Raw genomic sequence first — 22,559 nt, 5'->3', positions numbered from 1 at the left:
ACTCTCACATTCCTGGCATAGCAGCCGCCTCCGGCGCGGGCTGACCCTGGGGCTGCGCGCTGGAGCCTAAGCGGCCAGAGCGTCCGCGCCACCGCCCAGTGCACACCTCCGTCGCCGAGCTGAGCCGAGCAGAGCCGGGCTGGGGCGTCAGCTCTGACCGCGCCGAGCACCCGCGGACCTCAGCTGTAAGGAGGGCCGATCGGCGCTTCAGGCAGCGCACCGGGCCAGCAAAGACGCGACCCAGCCGAATCCCGAGGTCCAGCGTGGCCTGGCCTCTTCCGGGAGCAGGAGCCCGGCAGACCCAGCGTCCTCAGGGCGCAGGGCGCCCTTTCCAGGCAGCGACAAAGGTGGGCAAGGGCCACTCTGCCCCGCAGGCGCCGTGTCGTGCGCCCAGGATGAGGGAGTTCTCGAAGGCTCGAAGGTCCTTTAGGGTTGGGGGAAAAGGGCAGCCAGTGGGGAGAATGGGGTTCGTTCGTGTTTTGGTCGCGGGTCTGGGAGAAAGACGCAAAACAGGGCAAGAGGTGGCTTTTCGAATTTAAGTCTCAGGGCCCTGGGGGCTGATCTGATAAGGCAGAGGTTACAGGTGCCTTTGTCCCCAACTAGCCCAAGAATTCCTCTTTGTCTTCCTTGGAAAATCTTTGGAGCCACGAATTGGCTCTCACTTAAAAAGAATGCAGCTTGCCGTCCAGCCCGGTGACGTCAGCGCTGGAGCATTCGGAAAACAAAGAGGGCTGGCGAAGGAGGGAAGGAGGCGGACCCGCGACACTTAAAAAGACCTCTCAGGGCCACCGGCTACCGTTGCCAGCTCGCTCTAGGCGCACCGACAGCCTCAGAGTGCTTGTGGTCGACCGAGAGTCCGGTGCGGTTGGAGAGACCCTAACTCCGGTTTTTTAGGTGGGCGTCAGCCCAGGCAAAGGCCAGAAATGAGTGCTTGTTCTATTAGAAAGTGGGGGGCGGGGAGGCGGGCTTCACAGAACCGAGCGCGCTAGCGCAGCCGGAGTGCGCCCGGCGGGGAAGGGCTCGGGGCGGGGGTCGCATGTTTTAGTAATGGCTCCGCTGAAAAGATGTGCATCTGAAGGTCTTGACGAGGACAAACTCGGGATGAGAGGCCCCGAAAGAGGTGTTCCTTGCTCTTAGACACTGTTGGAGGAAGGAGGTCTGGAATCTGTCCGGAAAGCTCTGTAGTCCCAGTCTTCCTCTTCGGAGTCGGGGCGGGGGGGGCAGTGATAAATTTAGGCATTGCTTGGTGGGTAAAACTCTAGGGCAGCGATTTTCAACCATTTTAATCTGCTGGCACAAATACTAATGTACTAAAATTCTGCGACACACACAAATATATTTTTTGCTGATTTGACAAAAAAGGTAGAATTTTTATTCGTTCTCATCGGACGGCTGTTGTTGTGTTGGCTTTGTCATTTTTTTATTTGACAATCTAAGGGTAAAGCTCAGTGCCCCTTGCTAAATCAGCCAGGTATTTCATGTTTCAAAAATTCTTGCGGTACACCATTCTTCCTGCCCTGGCACATCGTTGGAAAATCGCTGCTCTAGGGCGAACTGATTCCTGTTTGAATTGCCTCTGGTAGCTCTGGAGTCTTGTATCTCCACTCCTCGTGTGTGTATGGGGGGGGAGGGGATGGCATGATTGGGTGCCAGGAAGGATGGGCACAGAGATGCCCTCCAGGCTCATCTCCTGCTCCTCAGCTATGGGAATGGATTGAGAATGGCTGCTCTGTCAAGCCACCCAGTCCAAACTGCAGGAAGGCGCTGGGTCTAGTTTTATGGCAGAGGAGGGGCCACATTCCTCTCATTGCCCCTCCTCCCATACACACGGGACCTGTGGAGGTGTGGGCTTTGTTTGGCTTTTCCTGAATCCCAGTTGGGAGGTTTGTGTTGGAGGAGGCTGTGGAAAGGAAGCTTGGTGAGGCAGGCAGGCTTCCAAGCATGAGCTGCTGGGAGTGCAAGCTCAGAAGGAACACCTTCCTCAGGAAATAATCTACCAGCAGTCACAGCCCCCAGCCTCCAGCTCCAGGTCCCTGAGAGTAAGAGCCTTCCCCTTGCTCCCTTACTCCTTCATTGGGCTCAAGTGGGTGTTACTGATGTGAAGATGTTCAGTGCACAACTACTATGTGGCCAGAGGACCATAGGACGCTTTTCCAAGAAGAGGGGGTATGGGAGAGATTGAGAGATATGGGGGCCGTAACTGTAAACTCAGAGGCATTGTTCATCCTTTCTTTTTCCTGAAGCTCCCATGCGGATACTGTCAACACACAGGCTACAGGCCTGACCCACAAACCTTGATGGGTGGCACCTTTTTGCCTCCTGTCACAAAACCACTGTCCTATTGTAGCCTCTCCTCTTTCTTCCCTTGTTCACCATTCCATATGCATTTTCTCCTTCCCATTTACCTTGCAGAGTGACTGCCAAGGTCGTTCCATGACAGGGAGGGTTCTGCAGGGTAACGAGTGGTGAGTTAGCTGTGCCAAGGCTGAGTCTCAGGCCTGCCTCATTCTAAAGGGTGCTGGAGGCTGTCTGCCTGGGCCTTCTTCTGGACTAGACTCATTCTTTATCGCCTGCCAATAAAGTGGGGCCCCGTTCACCCCTGGACTAGACAGCTCAGTGGTTGGATTTGAACTAGGCCTGTCTTGGAGCCTCTCATCAGGCCCTTTGTTGGGTGGCTGACTGCAGGAGGCCATGGTTCCTGGTTGATTACTTGCTCGGTACTTGCGTCCTTTAAGGCATAGTAAGTCTCCATGAGTATAGTTATCCTGGCAATCCTTTATCAAAGATTTATAGTGCACCAGGAGCTCAACAGCCATTGCATCCTTCAGTTTTCAACTCCATGCAGGAAGCATTATTCTTTACATTTTTCTGATCAAGAAGCTGAGGCTCAGAGGTTAGATCATTTGCCTTAATCAGTAGGGACAGCACTGTCATTTGAACTCAGGTTTGTGTGGCACTCTAAGCCTTGTCCTTTACCACTATGCTTTGGACCTGACTCTAATGGAAAGTTCCCCCCTTTCCCATGTACTCCCACTCATTGCTCTTCTTTCTTTCTTCCCAGGTGCCCTGGGGCCACGTGCCTCTGGCTATTGTCCAGGCAGGTGTGTACAAGCTGAGGAAGCATGAGGACTCTGGAAGACTCCTCTGGGACAGTTCTACACCGTCTCATCCAGGAGCAGCTGCGCTATGGCAACCTGACTGAGACACGCACGCTGCTGGCCATCCAGCAGCAGGCCCTGCGGGGCGGGGCTGGAGCTGGGGGCACCGGCAGCCCCCAAGCCTCCCTGGAGATCTTGGTACCCGAAGACGGCCAGGTGCTGCAGCAGGCCACAAGGCAGGAGCCCCAGGGCCAGGAGCACCAGGGCGGTGAGACCCACCTGGCAGAGAATACTCTCTACCGGCTGTGCCCACAGCCCAGCAAGGGCGAGGAGCTGCCCACCTACGAGGAGGCAAAAGCGCACTTGCAGTACTATGCGGCCCAGCAGGCAGGGCCCCGGCCACTTGCTGGTGATCAGGATCCCCGAGGGGCCCCTGGAGGCCATCGGAGGCAGGACGAGGCCCTGCGAGAGCTGAGGCACGGGCACGTGCGCTCTCTGAGTGAACGGCTCCTGCAGCTGTCCCTGGAGAGGAACGGTGCCCGGGCCCCCAGCCACATGAGCTCCTCCCACAGCTTCCCACAGCTGGCCCGAAACCAGCAGGGCCCCCCACCCAGGGGCCCCCCAGCCGAGGGCCCAGAGCTCCGTGGACCTCCACCTCAGTACCCACACGTTGTGCTCGCTCACGAGACCACCACTGCTGTCACCGACCCGCGGTACCGCGCCCGCGGCAGCCCACACCTCCAGCATGCTGAAGTCAGGTAACTGCCCACCTTGGTCTTTCAAGCTCTTGACTTCCTTTCAGGGTAGTTCTCCCAGGGGGCCCTTGTGTCAGGCCTGGCAAGCCCCAGAGGAAGGCTGGTACAACCCCCTCCTTCCCAAGAGTCAGGGGCTCATGCCCAGAGGAGGGAGGGACTTAGCCAAGGTCACATGAGAACTTAGTGGACATCCCTTGTTTTAATTCGGAAATGGACACCGCTGTCTGATTAGCTATAGCAGTCAAGTAACTAGAGTTCCCAGAAGGCATGAATTACAGCAGGGGGTTAAAGGTTAGGTTTCAGAAACAACTTCCTGAAGACAGTTGGGAATCATTGCCAAACTCTGGAGATTTTTAACAACTGGACAGTGCTTTCTGTGAGTATCTGGAGGCAGGAAGGACCAGATGGTCTCCTTAGAGATCTCTCCCAATTCTACACCAGGGCCGAAGCTGCCCTGTCTCTACTGTTTATTCCCTTTCATGTTTATCCAAGGGTTTCATGTGTTTGGAGCCTGTAGGGGGAGAGGGTTCTGGGTCCAGACAAGCCCCTCTCTGGGGGCTCAGGAGAGGCTCCTAGGGGGCCTTGGCGTTTAAGTCGAAGTGAAGGGAAGCCTTTGGAGGATGTGATTTGGCTTACGTTTTCAAAAGGGCCCTTCTGGCTGCCTGCAGAGAGTGGATCCTAAGGGGCTAGAATGGAGACAGGGAGCCCAGAGACTTTGCAGAAGTACATGCTCCTAGAAATGAAGCCGACACATAATTCATGTCACGCACATTGTATCATCCCCTCGGGGGCCCAGGAAACCCCACCAGAGAGGGGCCTGAGGATTTGTAGGCTCCCTTCCTTTGGTGGCCCCAGGTCAGAGTCTGCTTCTCTTCATGCCTGCTGAGTCTTCATTTAGTCACCCACTTTCCCACCATTTGGCCTTTCCTTGCTCTCGAGAAATGAGTGACGCAAGGGTATTGGTATCGAAGGAACCAGAGCCTTGTGGGTTCTCTCCAACTCCTAGCTCTCAGGCCCCCTACCTTATCTCCCTTCTCAGGGCTGGGTTGGGGAGCGTATCGGAAGCTGAGTCGTGGTTTCTTCTTTGGGACCAGCTGTATTGAACCCTGTCAGGAAAAGATAATATCGTGGAAAGGAAGTAGACTGTTTGCAGGAGAACAAAAAAAGAGAGGGAGGGGGAGGGGAAGGGAGAGCAAGTGTGAAGGGAAAGGAGACTCTATTCTTTCTGGGAGCTAAGTCATCCCCAAAGAATGCCAGTTGTGTCTGCCAGGCCCAGTGCAGGGGGAACAAGTGCATGGAGTGACCCCGAGAAGGCCACATTTAGCAGTGCAGGGAGAGCCTGGACATTCCAGTGGGGACCCTCTGCTCAGCTCCCGCAGGAAGCCATACCTTAGGCAGGAAGAGAAATACGTCTGCCCAGGTGCTCCTGTGGGCTGCTCAGATGCGGACGGTTTGTTGGGGCCTGGGGGCAGGGTCTCTTAGCCTAGGGTCCTGAAAAGAACAGGGGAGCAAGGCTGCAGGGGGAGGGAGGGATGGAAGGCGGTGGCCATGTGTACTGAGGTGATGGACCCAGAAGTGGGATTCCATTTTCATGGGGTTTCTGGGAATTGGACAATTTCTGGTATAACTAAGACAGTCTGTTCTCTTACATTGGGAGTCTCAGACGCCAGAAAGGGTCTGTGTTACCCCCCCGACCCCTCACCCCGTACCTCTTGTTTTTTGCGCCCTACCTTGACATGGGACCCTGAGGCTTGCCAGTGCCAGGAGCCAGGGGAACATGGTCCCTACGCTCAGGCTGTTGTGGTAGTCCAGAGGCAGCCCCTACACTAAGAAAATGCGGGGTTCGGGTCACATTTACTCTTTAAACAGAGCGAACTGCGGTCACCACTAGGAGAGGTGGAGGGTGGGCCGCCATTGTGGCAGCGCCTGCTGAGGCCCAGTGCTCTGCGAGGCCTCGTGTGGCCCTGACGAACCCCCTGGAAGCTAGATGCCTGCCCTGGTGATTTAGCAGAGCCATGCCGGCACCTTGGGGATTTAAATGTCTATTTTGTCAGACTCTGGAGCTCAGACTCTCGCCCTGACATCTGTCTCGCCACTCTAACCTTAGCTGCAGTCTTCTAAAAATGTTTCTGCCAGGGACCCAAAATAGGCAGGGAAAACCGTGAGTGTGCTGCCCCGGCAGGTGCTCATGTAATGCCTGAAACTAGAGGCTCATGACAGACAGAGGTAGCTGCTGGGGCACAGCCACCAAGTGGCCCAGGGGCCTCCTGGAAGGCTCTGTGTGCTCAGCCACGGCTGATGTGGCCTCCAGACCCAGAAAGAACCTGCTTTTGATTAGAAGGATTGAGTGCACATTTTTTAAGATGCCTTCTTTAAGCACGGGTCTTTAGGAAGTCGGGGCCTGCTCAGGTGGATCCCTGAGGCCTTGGCCTCAGTGAGGCCAGATGTGAAATAAGCCTTCTGACCTTAATTCCCTCTAGGTCTGCTCTCCTGGCCCTTGAGGATATTAGGTAGACACCCTGTGGAAAAGGCCTTCCCCACTGTAGGGAGGCTGAGTTGACTTGTCTTTCTAGTACACCCAGGAGGGCTGGGCCGACTCAGGGCTGCTCCGGGTGGGAGCCGTAGGGGTCTGTGCAGTCTCTGAGCACCATCTCCTCTGTTCCCCAGGATCCTGCAGGCCCAGATGCCTCCTGTATTCCTCCAGCAGCAGCAGTACCAGTACCTGCAACAACCCCAGGAGCACCTTCCACCCTCACACCCAGCTGCTCTTGGCCATGGCCCACTAGTCTCCCTCAGCCCACCTGGGGTGGAGGGTCCAGGAAGCACCCAGGCCACCTCGGGCAGTGCCCAGCTGGCCCAGATGGAGACTGTGCTGAGGGAGAATGCCAGGCTACAGAGGGACAATGAGAGGCTACAAAGAGAGCTGGAGAGCTCAGCGGAGAAGGCTGGCCGAATAGAGAAGGTAGGCCCTGCCAGGGCCTTCGAGGGGCAGGGGGAGGAAAGGACTTGAAGGCTGAATGGGGAGTGGGGAGTCGAAGGGGAGGTGACAGAGTCTGAAAGCTTGTCCGGCTGGGCTTTTCACCAGTCCCTCTGCCTCCCGCCTCCTAATCCCTCACGCACCCTCCCTGGCTGATTCCAGACAGCTGGGGAGCAGCCGGGAGGCCGTAGAGCAGATCTGGAGCATGAGCAGTTGCTGGCCAGTGGTGATTAGAAAGAGCTCATTCACCAGCTCCCTCACACTCACACCCTTCCCCTCCTGTGGACACCTCCCACAGAGAGCCCTTTGTGTCCCCCACACAACAGCAAGTCTGTTCTAGGCCCAGCCTGGCCGAAGAGAAAGCCCCTCCTCTTGGAAAAAACCAGCGACTTATTGGAATCACAGGCCAGCTAGGAGCACGTGCGGAACCTGCCAGCAGCCAAGTGGGAGGGGCAGCTGGGCCAGGCTGGCTCTGCAGTGGATGGTGATGGCCAGAGGAGCAAATATGCCAGGCAGAGGCAGCTCGGGCTGGGGTCCAGTGCCCCATTCTTTCGCAGGAGGCCTCAAGCCTCCCATGGCTGTCCTGTGGTGTCTAAAATAGGTCAAACCTCGGAATATGGATGGAATCTTTTTGTGCCCACTCCTGGCCCACTAGGCTCAGATTTCTCAGCAGGAGCCAGACAAAAGTAAAATGCTTTTCCCCGGAGGCATCTGCTTCCAAAGTACCTAGTCCTGGCTTCACTAAGCATCTGGACCTTGGGACAGTTCACAGGACCTTTGCGTGCTGCTCCCAGCATGTAGTCTGGTGCACGCACCCCTGAGGCTGCAAGCTTCTGACACTGCACTATTTCCGCCTGGCTTTTTTTGCTCTTGCTTTTTATCCTCCCCTCTCTCACCTCTGAGGGAGAGCGGATCAGCCTGGGCCTGTGGAGAGGGCTTTGATGGCACACACCCCCTGGGAACTCTTTCCCTTCCTTCAACTCTGCCATCTGCTTCTTGCAGCTGGAGAGCGAAATCCAGCGGCTCTCTGAGGCCCACGAGAGCCTGACAAGGGCTTCTTCCAAGCGGGAGGCCCTGGAGAAGACCATGCGGAACAAGATGGACAGTGAAATGAGGAGGCTGCAGGACTTCAACCGGGATCTTAGAGGTGAGGCCAGGTCTACCAGGTGGAGGGGTGGGAGTGTCTGCAGAGGGACGGGTTCCTCCATTCTGGGGGAAAATTCACAATCTCTGTCCTCCGCAAAAAGGAGTGTAAGTTGACTCAAAGGGGCCAGGTTGAGACCCCTTGGGGGCCACCCTGACAGGGAGATGCTTGTCTCTGACTTCTAGACCTTGAAGCCTCTCAGGGAGCTCTCATCTGTGTGGTCCCAGGTACTCCCTCCTCATTAGGCCCTCAGCTGATCCACGGGCTCCCCTTGAGCCCATCCCCAGCTTGGAGGATGCAGCCCCGTAGGACCCCAGGGGACATGTGGGCAGGCAGCTTCATTTAATACTCAAACATCTTTCCTTTATTTCAGAGAGATTGGAATCTGCAAACCGCCGCCTGGCAAGCAAGACTCAGGAGGCCCAGGCTGGCAGTCAGGACATGGTGGCCAAGCTGCTTGCTCAGAGTGAGTGGGGGTCCCCCCGAGAAGCCTGGCCAGATGTGTGTGTAGTGGGGCCACAACAGCCCCTTTGGACGGGGAGCATTGGATCTTTCCCTTGTCAAACCGATGCTGTGAGCACAGGTTTACTGAATGCCTACTATGCACCCAGCACTGTACTGGACTTGGGGAGTGGAGGGGTGGCTTCCAAAGAAGAGTAAAATCTGCTCTCTGTACATTGGGGAGATCAGTGGATACAAGAGGGACAGCTGGGGAGCAGCGACTTGCTGAGTTGTGGTGCTGACTGTCAGTGCAGTGTCCTTCGGAAGCAGAGCTGTAGTGGGCAGGGAGGAGGCAGGGTTGCCCTGGAGACGGTGAGACGAAAGAGAGGAAGAGTCTGAGTTTCCCAGGGAGCTCAGGCAACAGAAAGGGTAGGGGTGCCCGTCGGGCACGTGAGAAGCTGGGGAGCAGGGAGGCACCTGAAGACGGCAAAAATGTCTGAACCAACCGGTGCCGCCTAAAAAAGAGATTGGGGCGGCTTATCGAAAGGGGGTGGTGAAGTCTCCTTGAAGAGTGGATGAGTTTATTATTGGCTATTCCATTCCGTCATTTGTTCATCAGAACTGTGCTAAGCACCTGGCAGGTGTTGAGCAGAGAGTGAGAACAGGCACAGGAAGATACTGTGGCGGGGAGCTGAAGAGCGGTTGCGCTTGAGGAAGGAACAGAATCTAGGGAACCACAGATTGAAGGGAACACGTGCCCCTGGGCCTGGGAACCAGTGACTAAAGGGACCCAGTGCCAGAGAGTGGGGCTCAGTGGGAATAGCAGGGGTGGAGAGGAGGCCACAGGTTAAGAAACTGCTGGAAGGTTCAGGGAGAGGTGCCATGGGCAAAAAGAGGAAGCACAGAGCTCCTACTTTGTGCTATAGTGATAGCCGCGTGTATGTGCACAGAAGAGGAATGGGGGTGGGTGGTGTCTGGGTGAGGGTGGCCTTGAGGAAGGAATCAAGGAACCTACCAGGAACCCTACTGTGGGCAGCACAGCTAGTAGGGGGTGACCAGAAATGGCCGGACAGCCTGAGGAGTGAGCTCTGGCTGGCAGTCCCTCTTTCCTAAAGGGGGTGTGGGGGTGGGGCAGGAGGTACGCTAGGATGTACTATCTGGGTAGGGTGAGGCGGCAAGGACCGAGTGCCTGGGAGGGAGGTGATGGTGGTGCCATAGAAAGGGGAGGGGGCAGCCCTCCGGAGTCTGCAGAAGGCTAGTTGCTGGGAAGAGGCAGAATGGGGGTGTCCAGTAGGAAAGGGCCTTCTTCTGGGCCCTGGATCTGCCAAACAAAGGAAGTCACAGGCGACTTTCTGGGAGCCAGCAGAGGAGGGGCGTGGGGGAGCCGGCCTGGAGGCGTTTCCGCTCCCTGGGGAGCAAGCGCCAGGCTGTTCTTGGCTCCTGGCTGGAGCCAGTAATCTCGCAGCCGCGGGTGACCTGGATGCCTGGCATTCCAGAGCCGCTGGGCTGTTCCACTCTGGGCTGTCCCCCCACCGCTCCTCGCTGCTGCTCGCTACTCGGCCCTCCACGCCCGCTGCTTTTGGGGAGAGTGAACACAAAGGGAGACTGGAGCTTGCAGGTGGGGGGCCTTGGCCTCTCTCTAGGCAAAGGGCGCTTTCCTGCTCCTTCCACAGCTTGCTCGGCCACCCTCCCCTCCCCTCTTCCCCCCTCCAGGCTCTCTGCCCCCGCACCAGGAGCTCCCCTCCCCTACTGGCCGGCCCTTGTTTTTTTTCTGGTGGCTAGGGGTGGCTGAGACCTGAAGACTCTCAGTCCCTGCCAAGGCCCCAGAGGTTGTGCTAGGTGGCAGGAAGCTACTGGAAGCAGAAAGCTAAGACCTCCTTCCCCTCTCCAAGGGCTGAGGAAAGTCAAGCAGCTCTTCCTTACTCATTAATAGCTATGGGGAAAACAGACTTCTCAGGGGAAATGTCTCTGGTTGACCTCAATTCCCCAACCCCCCTCCACTAGTAGGGAAGTGTGATCCTTATCACCAATGCCATCTGCTTTTCCGACTGGGCAGGTCACACAGCTCTCCAGCTCTGGCTGCTCTGGTCACACGCTGCCCTCCCTGGAGTGCAGAGGTTTGGTTCGCCTCACTCTGTACCCCTCGGCAGTTTCGTCACCTGGAGCTCTAAGACAGGATGATTATAAGACTGGGTTGAGATACAGGCCTCCTCTGTAAGCAGGGGACCTGCACAGGAGGGGGTATGGTCTCTAGGTGCAAACTCTCAGTCTGCCATACTCGACTGCCCCCTCCACCCTACTCACTGAATGCGAAGCCAGCCTACTGTGAACAGCTCAATTTTCAATAATACTGATCTTCCCCATTTTTTACCTCTACATCAAATAATGAGGCCAGCTTTGGGTCCAGCCTTCAGAAATCCAGAGTGAGCCTGAGCTGCTGACCTGGGTCCCCGGTGTCCTCCCTCTCCTCCCTTGGAAGTAAATGAATCCTCCCTTCTGCCTGCCCAGATCCCAAGCCTCCAGCCTTCTGTTCCAGAACCTGTCCTGTCCTATAGGCTAGGTACTTAGCCACACGTGGCTCAAAGATTAACATCAATTAAAATTAAATAAAATGAAAATTTAGTTTCTCTCTCAAGCTAGCTACATTTCAAGTACTCAAAAGCCACACATGCCAAGTGGCCACTGCGCTGATGGACAGAGTTTAGAATAGTTCCATTGCAGCAGAAAATTCCACTGTGCTGTGATGGTTCTACTCTAGAGACTGCCTCTGAGTGCATCAGACAGGCCCCAGAGCCAGTCCCTCCTCCTGCCCTCCAGCAAGGCAGGCAGCCTCCTGACACGCTGACAGAGCCTGTCTCTCTCCCTGCAGGCTATGAGCAGCAGCAGGAGCAGGAGAAGCTGGAACGGGAGATAGCACTGCTGCGTGGCGCTATCGAGGACCAGCGGCGGCGGGCCGAGCTGCTGGAGCAGGCTCTGAGCAATGCCCAGGGCCGGGCGGCGCGAGCTGAGGAGGAGCTGCGCAAGAAGCAGGCCTACGTGGAGAAGGTGGAGCGGCTGCAGCAGGCACTGGGGCAGCTGCAGGCTGCGTGTGAGAAGCGTGAGCAGCTGGAGCTACGTCTGCGCACTCGCCTGGAGCAGGAACTCAAGGCCCTGCGTGCACAGCAGGTGAGCTGGAGATCCCTGTGGAGGTGGTGGAGCTACGGTGGCCCCTGAGAAGGCTAGTTCCAAAGTCCCTGGGAGCCCCTGCACAGACCAGGTCTAGGCCCACCTTGGAAAGCAAGGGTGATCTGTTCCTCATCCTCGCTGCAAGGCTTCTCCCAACCACTACTGAGCAGAGGCTCTGCCACTCGCCCGGCCGAGTGTTGATGTCCTCAGGAGCAGCAGGCGTTGGCGTCCTTGAGAAAGTAGCTCAGGCTCTTTGATGTAGAAGACTAGTCAACTCTCATGTGTTGCCTCAAGAGAAGAGAGATGGGCACCCCATCCTAAACTTTTATCCTCCCTTTGGATTGTGTAAATAACTGGTATTTACAAACCAGATGGAGTTCTGTTTCCACTCCCAACCTTCCCCTTCCCCACAGAGGTGGGCTGAGCAAACCTCCTGGTATGCTCAGTTCTGCCCTAGTTTACACCTGTTATCCCAGTGTCGTTGTTAAGAGCACCCCTTCCCCAGTTGGGAGGATAATTTATGTGGGCACCCGTGCAGAGGCAGACCCGATCTTTCCTGTACCTTGGCCACAGGATGCAGGTCAGGGATGTGTAGACCTGGGCCGCCTCCTTTGTCCCTGGGTGGAAGCAGGGTGGGAGGGGAATGTGCTGCGTGGTTAGAGAAGCACAGGCATAGCTGAGAGCCCTCCTGTGGGGTGAGCTCCAATGGCTGGCACACCTCAACCTCTGTCCTTGACCACAGTGCTCCTTGCGTTGCAGAGACAGGCCGGCACCCCCAGTGGCAGTGGCAGTGGCGGGTCCCCAGAGCTCAGTGCCCTGCGGCTGTCAGAGCAACTGCGGGAGAAGGAGGAGCAGATCTTGGCGCTGGAGGCTGACATGACCAAGTGGGAGCAGAAGTATTTGGAGGAACGTGCCATGAGGCAGTTTGCAATGGATGCAGCGGCCACAGCTGCCGCCCAACGCGACACCACCCTCATCCGACACTCCCCACAGCCCTCGCCCAGCAGCAGCTTCAATGAGGGCCTGCTCACCGGCGGCCACAGGCAGCAGGAGATGGAAAGCAGGTTCGACATTGCAGGCCAGGGGCACCAGAGAAGAGGGTGGGAGGTAGCAATGTCCAGTCTCTGCCATGTCCTTCATCTCTGATAAACAGGCCCCTCTCCCCACATGGCTCAGCTGTCCCTTCTACTTCTGAGGTGACCCTGTGTGTTTGGCACACTGGGCATTGTAGGCACGTTCTTTCCCAGATAGCAACTGAGCCCTTGATCTGCCCCGGAGACCCTGGATGTGCAGGTGCTGGGTGCCGTCCAAGGCCCAGGGCCTCTACCTACTCCCCTTCCACCTGGTGAAGCGGAGGCTGAGACTTTCCAACTGAGTCCACACCATGTACCACCCAGAAGGAATGTGGACTGGGTCCCTGGCTTAGAGGTAGTTAATACTTTTTCTCCAAGAATAATGTCAGAGGTCCCTCGAGATTTCACTTGACCTGTATCTGACTCAAAAGCACAAGCACATCAGCAGAACTTGTCTGATGGTCAGCAGCTCCTGGGTGTCGCATCCCAGAATAAGAGTTGCCATTGCTACCATCAGCTGAATCTGGAACCCACCCCTTGATGATCTGCCTTTGCTGGTATAAGAAGGGGTGGTATTCAGAGCATCCAAATCCAAAGCTATGATGACATTCATGAAGACCCCACCTGGCCCTGCTGCAAGGGCAGTTCGGTCCAGCCTGGCTGTAGGGAGGGCTTTCCCTCCAACTGTTACCAGGTGGGAAGGGTAGAGGCTGCTGGATCTGTGAGTCTTACCAATGTGGGCATGACCTCTCCCTTCAGGTTAAAAGTGCTCCATGCCCAGATCCTGGAGAAGGATGCAGTGATCAAGGTCCTTCAGCAGCGCTCCCGGAAAGACCCCAGCAAGGCCGCCCAGGGCTCCCTGAGGCCCGCCAAGTCCGTGCCATCTATCTTCGCAGCCGCAGCAGCCGGGACCCAGGGCTGGCAGGGGCTCTCCTCTAGTGAGCGGCAAGTGGACGCCCCTGCCTGGTTGGCTGCAGGTGAGCAGGGGCTCATGAGTGGCATAGCAGAAGGGGAGGTTGCTCTTGGGCCTTTCCTCCCAGAAATGAGGCTCGAGGATCCAGGGCCTCCTGACCCCTTCCCTGGGGAGCCAGCTTATAGTCTGATTGCAGTGATCCTGCAGCCCACTGTGAAAAGAGGTGCCCTTGCCCCCATCTCTGTGAATTCCATCACCCTCAGCGCCAGCCACTTACCGTCTAAGTAAAAATGAAGCTTTCTGTGCAAATGCACTTTGAGGCAAGCCCCTTCCACACTTCCTCCTAAAATCAATTGCCATAGAAATTCTAGATTCCCTGCTGACTTTAAGATTTAATCTACAAAGAAGGGTTCTACCACTCCAAACATGTGGAAACGGGCATTTAGTCTTAATTAAATTCTTGCTGATCAAGAGCGACCCGTACCACCTTGTGCCCCCAGCAGGTGCAGTAAACTTGGGGTATTCTTCATGGGGGCCACATCTTGTGAACGAGGCAGTAACTGTCACCCTCCTGCCTTTGCAGCAGACAGAGCCCCTGCGGAGGAGCCAGCGGCCACAGCGCCCCTTCCTGCCCATGCCAAGCACGGGAGCAGAGATGGGAGCACCCAGACTGACGGCCTCCCGGACGGCACCCCTGCCTGCCTGGGGCTGGAGCCCGACAGCCTTCTGGGCTGCAGCAGCGGCCAGAGGACAGCCTCACTGGGTAGGTCCCCACTTTCCCGGCTGCTGTGCCTAGCAAGGCTGAGGGCACCCTGGGGTGCGGACGGCAGCACCAGACCCCTTTCCAGACCCCTTTTGTTCACTGCCCCCACTCCCGGGAGAGCCTGCACGGTGAAGGGCGAGCAGGGCGTGTGGCCCTCCTCAACGTGAACACGAGGGCTGGTTGGATACATGAAGAGAGGAATGGAGAACCCTGATTACATACAGATCCAGAATTCTGAAAGAAAGAGACCCCATGGGAGACACTTTATCTCCTCTTTTCCTAGTCTTTCTTACATAATTAATTGCCAATCTAAATATCTAAGATAATGGAGCTTGGCAAGTTATCCTCAAGGCACTCTCAAGTTAGAAGGCTTCGTTTAAAGAGTCCAGGAAGGAGAAAGTTGAGAAGATGCCATTTAAATTTTTTGCTCCCTTTCACATTAGCCTTTGCATATTTGCCTGTGCCTCACATCTCAGAAAACCACAGGCATGAAAAGAATGCTGCAGCCTGCCTCCCTCAGGGCTCTCCACCCTCCTTCCAAGCCCTCCAAGAAGTTCAGAGTTATAAACAAATGTGTCTCGCATACTGGAGGTTGGTAGTCTGGGTGGAGAGCGGAGAGAGAGCAGCGCGTTGTGCTTAGTTGGCCAGGTTATGGGAACTAGGTACTTGGGCAGCTAAGGTGGAAAAAGTTGATGAAGAAAGATCCTGTCTTCAGAGTGTACCAGGATTTCAAAGAGTGGCCTGGAAACACCTGCTGACATGCGTGCCTGTGCTCTTGTCTCTCTGCAGACTCTGTCACTGCATCGAGAGTCCAGGACTTGTCAGACATGGTGGAGATACTGATCTGAAGTTGATGCCGTGGGGACTTGGAACCGTTCCCTGCTCTCCTCTGCCACTCGGCCATTCCAGCAGTCCCTCCAACTGCTGCTTCTCCACTTCCCTCAACCAGGCACTCATTCCCATCGACCGTCTGGCCCCAGGTGCTTAGAGAGGATGCTACAGGGAACTTGGATGCTGTGAGAGTACCTGCGCCCCAGAAGACCCTGCTTGTTAGCCCCACATTCCTCCCAGGCCCATGCAGAATGAGGATTCAGCCTTTACCTGCTGTCAAGCCTCGCTGCTGGGGTAGCCACTGAAGGCCTAGAAGAGAGCTGAGTGCCCTTTGCACGTCCAGGCGACACTCAGTCGGGGAGAAAGGGGGTTGGGTGTGTTGGTTTAGGGGGCTGATTGCCAAGGATGGCTACCTGTGGGCACCAGGTGGGCTGGTTCGGTAATCAAGTCAGCCATGCTGGTCCCCACTGGCTAAGTGTGGTCCCAGCCAACCTCATCTGCTCCTCAGCTACTCACTGCCTCCTTGGGATCACTGAGGCTTGTTTCTTCCGGGGACTGTTGAAAGTGTTAGCCCTGCAGAAGCCACGGCTTTACCCGCTCACTTGGAGTGAGTAAGGGCTCTTTAAGTGGACTGGGATCTGCTGGGCAGTTTGTATATAATTCCCTTTCTCGTGGAGCAGAAGATTGAAGCGTGCTGCTTTGGACTCGTCCCCTCATTCTGTGCCCTTGTCCCTGCCGCCGCGTTTCCTGTAAGTCCTGACCGGCTTCCCAGGTATCCCTCATTCTCAAGTTCTTGGCCCATTGATTTTGATACTGGTTGATCCACGAGATACTGTCTTTTCTTCCCATCTTGATCCCTGTTTTAAATGCCCATGGGACCCCCTCCTCCGGCCCCCAATCACCAGCTTCTTGAAATGGCTCCACAGTTCCTGTCCCTAGGACATCCTGTCGGTTTGGATATGAACCCTGAGCCAGATGAAATGAGCCACCACACACAGACACCTGCCATGGTGGGCTTCCCTGTACCGGTTCCCTCGAAGGAAACTGGAGAAGTTACCACATTCTCATCAGTCTTTGTTCCCACTTGGAGGAATTGAGAGAGGGAGCAATGCTAATGAAAACTAGTCAATGAACTACAAGATGGGACTCAAATTGTCCTTCGAAGGGAGCCCCCATCACAAAATGGCACCCATGAGGCTGGCTCCTCAACCTACCCGTGCCCAGCGCCCTGAAGCAGGGCCAGTGCTTGGAGTTAGAGGGAAGTGCCCTCGTGGCAGCCTGCCAGCAGCGCTGACTTTGACTTCTGGTCTTACAGAGCCCCCCCCCAGCTCAGCCCCCGGAGCGCTGGGTGGGTTTTAGCAGTTCGTCTTGACTGTGTTTAGTTCTCCTTGAATCTTTGTTTTTTTCCTTTCCTGTTTTTAAGTTCTGTATGTGTTCTTTTATTCCCATGGTTCCTTTTTGAACATTTGCATTTGCTGGACAATTGCATATTTTTTTAAAAATCCCCTTACCCCTCTTAAAGCTAAAAAAACAAAACAAAACACATTTGGTTCATGTGCATTGTTTACAAAGCAAAAAGAAAAAAAGAAAAAAAGGTAAAAACATATTGTGAAAAGAAAAAAAAAACAACTTAATATATTTTGGATTAATATTTGGTATTTCTTTTTAAAGTATTTTTTGTGCTGTGAACATTTTCTGCCAAAGACCATGATGTGTGTCTGTATGTTTAAGTTATCGTAAATATTTAAAATGTAAACATGGCTGTTTTGTTATGCCACCCTGTACCAGGACTGCTGTTGCATTCCACTGGGTATAACAGTATTTTAATAAAAAATAATTAAAAGCGGTGTCTATACCGGTGAGACTGCACTAAGAGGGGAAGCAAAGTTGGGGGCGGTGAGGGTTTGGTGGGGGCCCCCCATGTCACAGTGTCTGGCCACTGCGCACTGAGTCGCACCCGCACGCCCTGCCCTGGGCCCCTGGGCCCTTGCTGCTTAAATGGTGACCAGAGCATATCCACAAACAGCCGGCTGGGAGTCGCTGCCATCCCTTGTACTGAGGAGTGAGCTCATCTCCATTTTCCAACTGGTACCAGTGGGCAAGGTAGATCTTTCATTTGTGAGTTTAGGATGATACACAGTATAATCTCCTCAAGGATCCGTCAGTGCTGGGAATTTGGTAAGGCTGCAATAGAAAGAGCAGAAGGGTGTTTTTCTCCTTTGACAGAAGATGCTTGGGCCTAGGAGGGTCTGACAGCTGGGCAGTCTCCCCAGGTAGCTTGGTCATAACTGGCTTCTTGTGGCCACACACTGGTTACTCCACAGTAGGAGTGGGTGTCCGAAGGTGGACTTATCCTTCCCCCTGCTCCTATCTTCTCTCCACCCCACCCAGCACCGAAAGTTGTCTGGGACCCTCTGAGAGACGGCACTGTGCTTGCCCTCTGCCTGTATGCGGGCAGAGGGTGTCGTGTGTGGCACGTTCTTGGGCACTGCCTCTCCCTCGCTGTGGCGTCACTACCGCTCTTGCCCCAGGTGCAGGAAAACTTGTCCCTCCCATCCGTAAAAGGGAAAAACACTCTCAACCTCAGGTGTGCTCCTATCAGAAACAGTACCTGTCTCCATGGGCCAGTCGGCACGCCAAGGTTCCCAGTCAGGATGTGGGCTGGCAGTCAGTCTGACCACAAAGCAGCAGGCAGCCAGACAGGCTGTGGGCATCTGATGGAAACCGTCACCCCCTGCAGCTATGGGTGAAGTCTTTCCAGGGCAGGTGTGGAGGCTCGGCAGCCATGTTTGTGAGCAATTAAGTAGGATCCTAGAGAACATGTCTTCCTGAGCCTGCAAGAAATTGGAGTCCAACAGAAGAATTGAGAACATTCAAGGACTTCTTTTTTTAGCAGCTTGGCAAATGGCAATGGGCCCTATAGGGCGGGAAGCTCTCCGTGCTGGATTCCCCACCCAGCGCAATGCAGAGGCCGCAAACACCGCCGCTTGGTCGCCCCAGCCCTCTTCAACCTGTCTCCACCGCCTGGCAGCGTCCATGCTACCTCACTGCTACCAGGCCCTGGAGTGGGGTTTGCTGTGTGCGTAGGTTGCCCTCTCAGGGTGCACTAGGTGGCCTGAATAGCAGAACTCTGCTCCCATGTTGCTCTTCTTTTGGCCACGCAAGCCCATGGTTGCGTTTGCTCTGGCATGGTATCCAAAAAAATGGTAGGGCATTTTAAAAGCTGGCTTAGCAAAAAGGCTCCTGTTCACCTCCACTCTGCCCTCAAAAGAGCCCTGGGAGGGCTGTCAGGCTCAGGTGCAATAAGCCCTGACAGGAGCGCTACCCCACCCTCCGCACCTTTGACCCAGGACTTGCAAAACATCTGTGTCTTTCGCAAAAAATAGTCTGTCAAAAGGCACTTTAATATTTCTTCAGCACAGACCAGGGGAATGAAGAAACCAGCCCGACCTGCCCAGCATGTGTATACACATGTGTATGTGTCTGTGCATGCATGTGCCTGAGCATATGTCATAGAAAAAGATGTGAGGGGTGCTAACATTTCTGGCTGATGCCCTTGCAGGGGACTGGGGCTCTCCAGCCACATGGCCACCAGTGGGGTCTGAGGAGCCCTTTTTTCTCTGTGCACTTTGTATTTCAACCTAACAAAGCTCCAGAACCTGGCGGAGCTGCAGGCCGGGGTGGAGTTGGGCGGGCTCTGGTGAGGAGAGTGTTTGCCCCTGTGCCTGGGCACCTGTGATGAGGGGGACTGGGCAATGAGGGGCCAGTCGCTGGGTCTCACAGGTGGCTCTTCTGCACCCTTTGGAGGCTAAGCTTCTCTGCTGGGCGCAGCCCTGCCCCCACCCAGTGCTGCTGGTGTGGCTCAGAAGAGGCCCCACACGGTTCCGGAGGCCTGGAAGGCTACCTGTGAGTGTGTCCTAGCCTTCTCCCCTCTCTCTTCCCGCTTAATCATTAACTTTTCCCTGGCTCAACCATCTGTTGTCCCAGAGGGCTTGGAGAAAAGGGCCGAGACAGGGGCAGCAAATTGGAGCCTAGTCTCCCAGGTATGGCCTAGGTTGCCCACTGCCTCCAGGGACCCCAGCTGGACAGGAAGCTCATTTGAAGTGCCACCATCTCGTCTCCTAGCTCTGCGAGGATCTGGCCAGGATACAGCAGTCCCTGAACAGCCCTTGTTGCGTGTGGCTGATGCCCAGAAACTACAGCACCAACCAGTGCCTTCATGAACCCGCCGCTCATGTGAATCAAACTTGCAAGGAAAGCACCACAGCAACCAGGCTCTCAGCATCCTCTTTATAAAAGTTGAGCTATGATTCTCACACCATTAAATCTACCCTTTTAAAGTGTACAATTTAGTGGTACTTTATGCCACAACATCCATTTTAAGCCAGCCGCCAACCATGCGTGATCACCAGGTGCCCCTCTCATGAGCCATATAGAGTTGTAAGTGGTATTTGATCTGGTGCATTTGCCCTTGTTGGCTCTTATTTCTCAAAGGCGCCTTTTGACCTTTCTATAGCTGACGGTCTCCTTCTGCCTGGCCCAGCCCGCCAGCTCCAGCAGCACCTCCCCTGGGCCGCAGAAAGGACGCTGTCTACTCTGGGCTACAGTCCTCCATCGTCTACCCCCAAGGTGCCGGGGCGGCGATCCTGGCCAGAGGTTCCCTCCAGGCACCCACTGTCTGCTCAAGGTTTTCCAAAGTCAAGAAGCATTGGCAGGGGTGAGTTCAGTTTTGTGTGACCTGAAGCTTATGTAATTTGGGGGACTCTCTTTAAGAAAAAGATTGCAAAACAGAAAATACAAAATTAGACCCCGGAAGGGGCTTGGTCTGGTGAGCTCCTCAAGGCACAAGCTTCACTGACTTGACAGTACACCTGCCTCTGGGACAGTACACCTGCATCTGGGCACGGGTCTTGTGTCTCCCCAAAGCAATGACTCTCTGGGAGGCTCCTGCGATTCGCGACGCTCCTATGACTCGGGCCCCTCCTTGTCTCTCCCAGGTGAGTCTTGGAGCTGGAGATAACGAAGCTGGGGTTTTTCTCTGACTGGAGCAGACAGAATCACTGCTCTGGGTACCCACCGTGGCTCACTCCCCTGGGGCAGAAGTACCCACAACAAGGGGTCCTGGGATCCAGTTGGGAGATAACACCGCAGCCCTGGACTGTAGGGCTGACCAGCTTGCCAAGGACCAGATCTGCCGCCAGGCCATGTCTGTACCCTACTCTCATCCACCGAGCAAATCCCCAACCCCAGACTGAGTTTGGGGGTTGGAGGGAGGGGAGACATTTCACAGTCAACTCTCTGGGTGCCGTGGAGAGCCACATCACTGACTTGTGGCAGGGACGCATTCTCTTCTACTCTGAGGGCCTGTCTGTCAGCTTTCAATTCTGAGTGGGCCAAATGTCATGAACTGTCCTCAGATAAAGGCCTCCTGCGAGTCCAAAGGCTCCTACCTGGGGCACATTCCAGGTGTGGTTGGGCAACAATGTGGACATTTCCCTGCACAGGTTTGCCTCTCCTTGCATCAGTGTGGCCTTTTTTCTCGCTCTGGGAGGCCCTGCCCAGCCTCTCCTCTGCAGCCTTTGCTTGCTCAACAGTACACTGTGGAAATCCTCACAGCAGGTTGCATCAGCAGCAAAAATACCAAAATCTCAACCACAGAGTGACTAACTGCATAAGCCACAGCTAGGATTTGCCCTGAAAATCATAGTACCTTCTTTAATTTAAAATACAGAAAAACAGTCCCCATTTCCAAGGCTTTTCTCTAAGGTTTGGGTTCTCTGCTTCAGCAAGACTAACGTTTCTCTAGGGGTCTTCTCATTCATTCATTCATTCATTCATTCATGTTATATATGTTTATGGAGTTCCTGCCACGTTGCCAGCACTGTGGCAGGCGCCAAAGGTACAATCATGAATAAAGGCAATGGATGTGTTCAGACATCTTTATGTTCCTATTATCTGTTTACTCTTCATGCCCCACATTGAACCAAGCACAGATCTCACAAGTGTTGGCTAAAAGAGTATTCTTGGCAGGAACTGGCCCCTCTGTCAACTTTTCTGGCTCTGGGCTCCACCACTTTCCCATGCACACCCAGCTCTATAAACAACAGATGAGCGGTTCACAGCGCCCTGGGGTCTCTCTTCCCTCCTGGGCTTTGCACATGCCATTCCTTTTCTCTGGAATGCCTTTCTCATCTCTTCTCCTCTCTTGGCCTTTTCTCCTTTCTTTTGAGTTTTTATTCAAAACTCATCCATCCAAATTCAGCTTGAACATCACTTCCTCCCAGCAGCCTCCACTCTCCAGCTTCCTTTGTGCTCCCCAAGTCTATAGGGGGAGGAGAGGTGATACTTGCAAAGGAGGGAACCTCTGTTCGCAGACAGTAGTCTGTGGCTCTGCTCGATTGAGAGAGAGCAGGTAAAAACATAACTGACCTTTTTAATTACACAGAGGTTACACATGGTCCTGTGCTGGAGTCACAAGTGGCCTTGAACACTGCCAGGGTGGTAAACCCATAGGATGTTCTGGTCAGAAGGCCCATGCCCCTCCTCCTTGGCCAGACCCCCACGGTTCACTGGCAGTAAAGGAGAACAAAAGAGATTCTGTGTGTACAGTCTTGAAGTCAGAAAAGGAGAAGCCGAGCCTGAGGGCTTGGGTCGAGGTAGAGAGGAGTGGCTGAGCTTGCAGCCGTGGGCGTGCGAGCCCAGAACCAGCCCTGCTGGATGGCTGGCCCATGAAACAGGCCCAGGCGCTGCAGGCCACGTGGGCCCCGGCCAGCCCCAACCGTGGGAATAGCTGGTGGAGCCAAACTCCCTCCCCCCACAAGAGGGCTGCTCCTGCGTGGCCCTGCCATCCCTGGGCTCCCTCTGGGCACAGACCAGGGGCAGGAGCAGGGTGGAACGATTTTCATCAGGGCAGCAGTTTCCAGCCATGTCCGATGGTACCTGAGCCCCAGGCAAAACTCGCAGGGGTTCAGACCATGAGCACTGTGCTCATAGCCAGGCAAGGATGGGGGACAGGGAGCGTTTGCTGCCTTTCCATCTCTTGTCCTGCTGGTGATGCTTCACCCTCTCAAGCCCCATCCTCCACATGCACTCATTCAACAAACATCCATTACGTACCCACTGCGTGCCAGACACTATTGTGGGTGCTGAGGAGATCATGGAGGAACAAAGCAGACAAAAATCCTGCCCTGTGGAGCTTGCCTTCAGGTGACGGAAGGGTGGGGGAAAGACAAACAGAAAACTGAATACATTGTATTGAGTGTGTTAGAACAAACTGGTTCATCTTTTTTCTGATCTTCACTTGGATTTCTTGGCAATGTCGAATTGCCATAGATTCTAGAGTACCTATAGTTTTTCAGTGCTTCCTCTCAATTTTTGCTTTCATATCCTCTTCCGGTGG

At 55.0% G+C, this 22,559-nt stretch overlaps 1 protein-coding gene across 3 annotated transcripts; it reads left to right on the top strand.

The window, feature by feature from the left end:
* Positions 1–12: 12 nt before the first annotated feature.
* On the top strand, positions 13–17,027 carry AMOTL2 (angiomotin like 2). 3 transcript variants are annotated; one of them, XM_054595699.1, is made up of 10 exons: positions 13–347; positions 3,062–3,856; positions 6,521–6,815; positions 7,833–7,977; positions 8,348–8,440; positions 11,285–11,580; positions 12,340–12,644; positions 13,413–13,630; positions 14,153–14,329; positions 15,119–17,027. In XM_054595699.1, exons 2-10 carry the CDS (start codon positions 3,123–3,125, stop codon positions 15,175–15,177), a joined length of 2,322 nt encoding a protein of 773 aa, XP_054451674.1. In that variant the 5' UTR covers positions 13–347; positions 3,062–3,122; the 3' UTR covers positions 15,178–17,027. The 3 variants fall into 3 exon arrangements, with proteins under 3 accessions (XP_054451674.1, XP_054451671.1, XP_054451673.1); XM_054595696.1 differs by having other exon boundaries at positions 14,150–14,329; XM_054595698.1 differs by lacking the exon at positions 13–347 and adding an exon at positions 774–894 and having other exon boundaries at positions 14,150–14,329.
* Positions 17,028–22,559: the final 5,532 nt, after the last annotated feature.

The sequence above is a fragment of the Pteronotus mesoamericanus genome, unplaced genomic scaffold (genome assembly GCF_021234165.1).
Source record: "Pteronotus mesoamericanus isolate MK-2021 breed Mesoamerican mustached bat unplaced genomic scaffold, CSHL_Meso_final scaffold_54, whole genome shotgun sequence".
NCBI classification, from domain to species: domain Eukaryota; kingdom Metazoa; phylum Chordata; class Mammalia; order Chiroptera; family Mormoopidae; genus Pteronotus; species Pteronotus mesoamericanus.
Note: the sequence above shows the minus strand (reverse complement) of the source record. Positions and strands in the feature narration are given on the sequence as shown.

Bases quoted from the DNA above. Each gene is read 5' to 3' on its own strand.
- AMOTL2 (XM_054595696.1), top strand. From the start codon at position 3,123: ATGAGGACTCTGGAAGACTCCTCTGGGACAGTTCTACACCGTCTCATC. The intron at 3,857-6,520 runs GTAACTGCCCAC...TCTGTTCCCCAG, and splicing joins CTCCAGCATGCTGAAGTCAG to GATCCTGCAGGCCCAGATGC. The intron at 13,631-14,149 runs GTGAGCAGGGGC...CTGCCTTTGCAG, and splicing joins CCCTGCCTGGTTGGCTGCAG to CAGACAGAGCCCCTGCGGAG.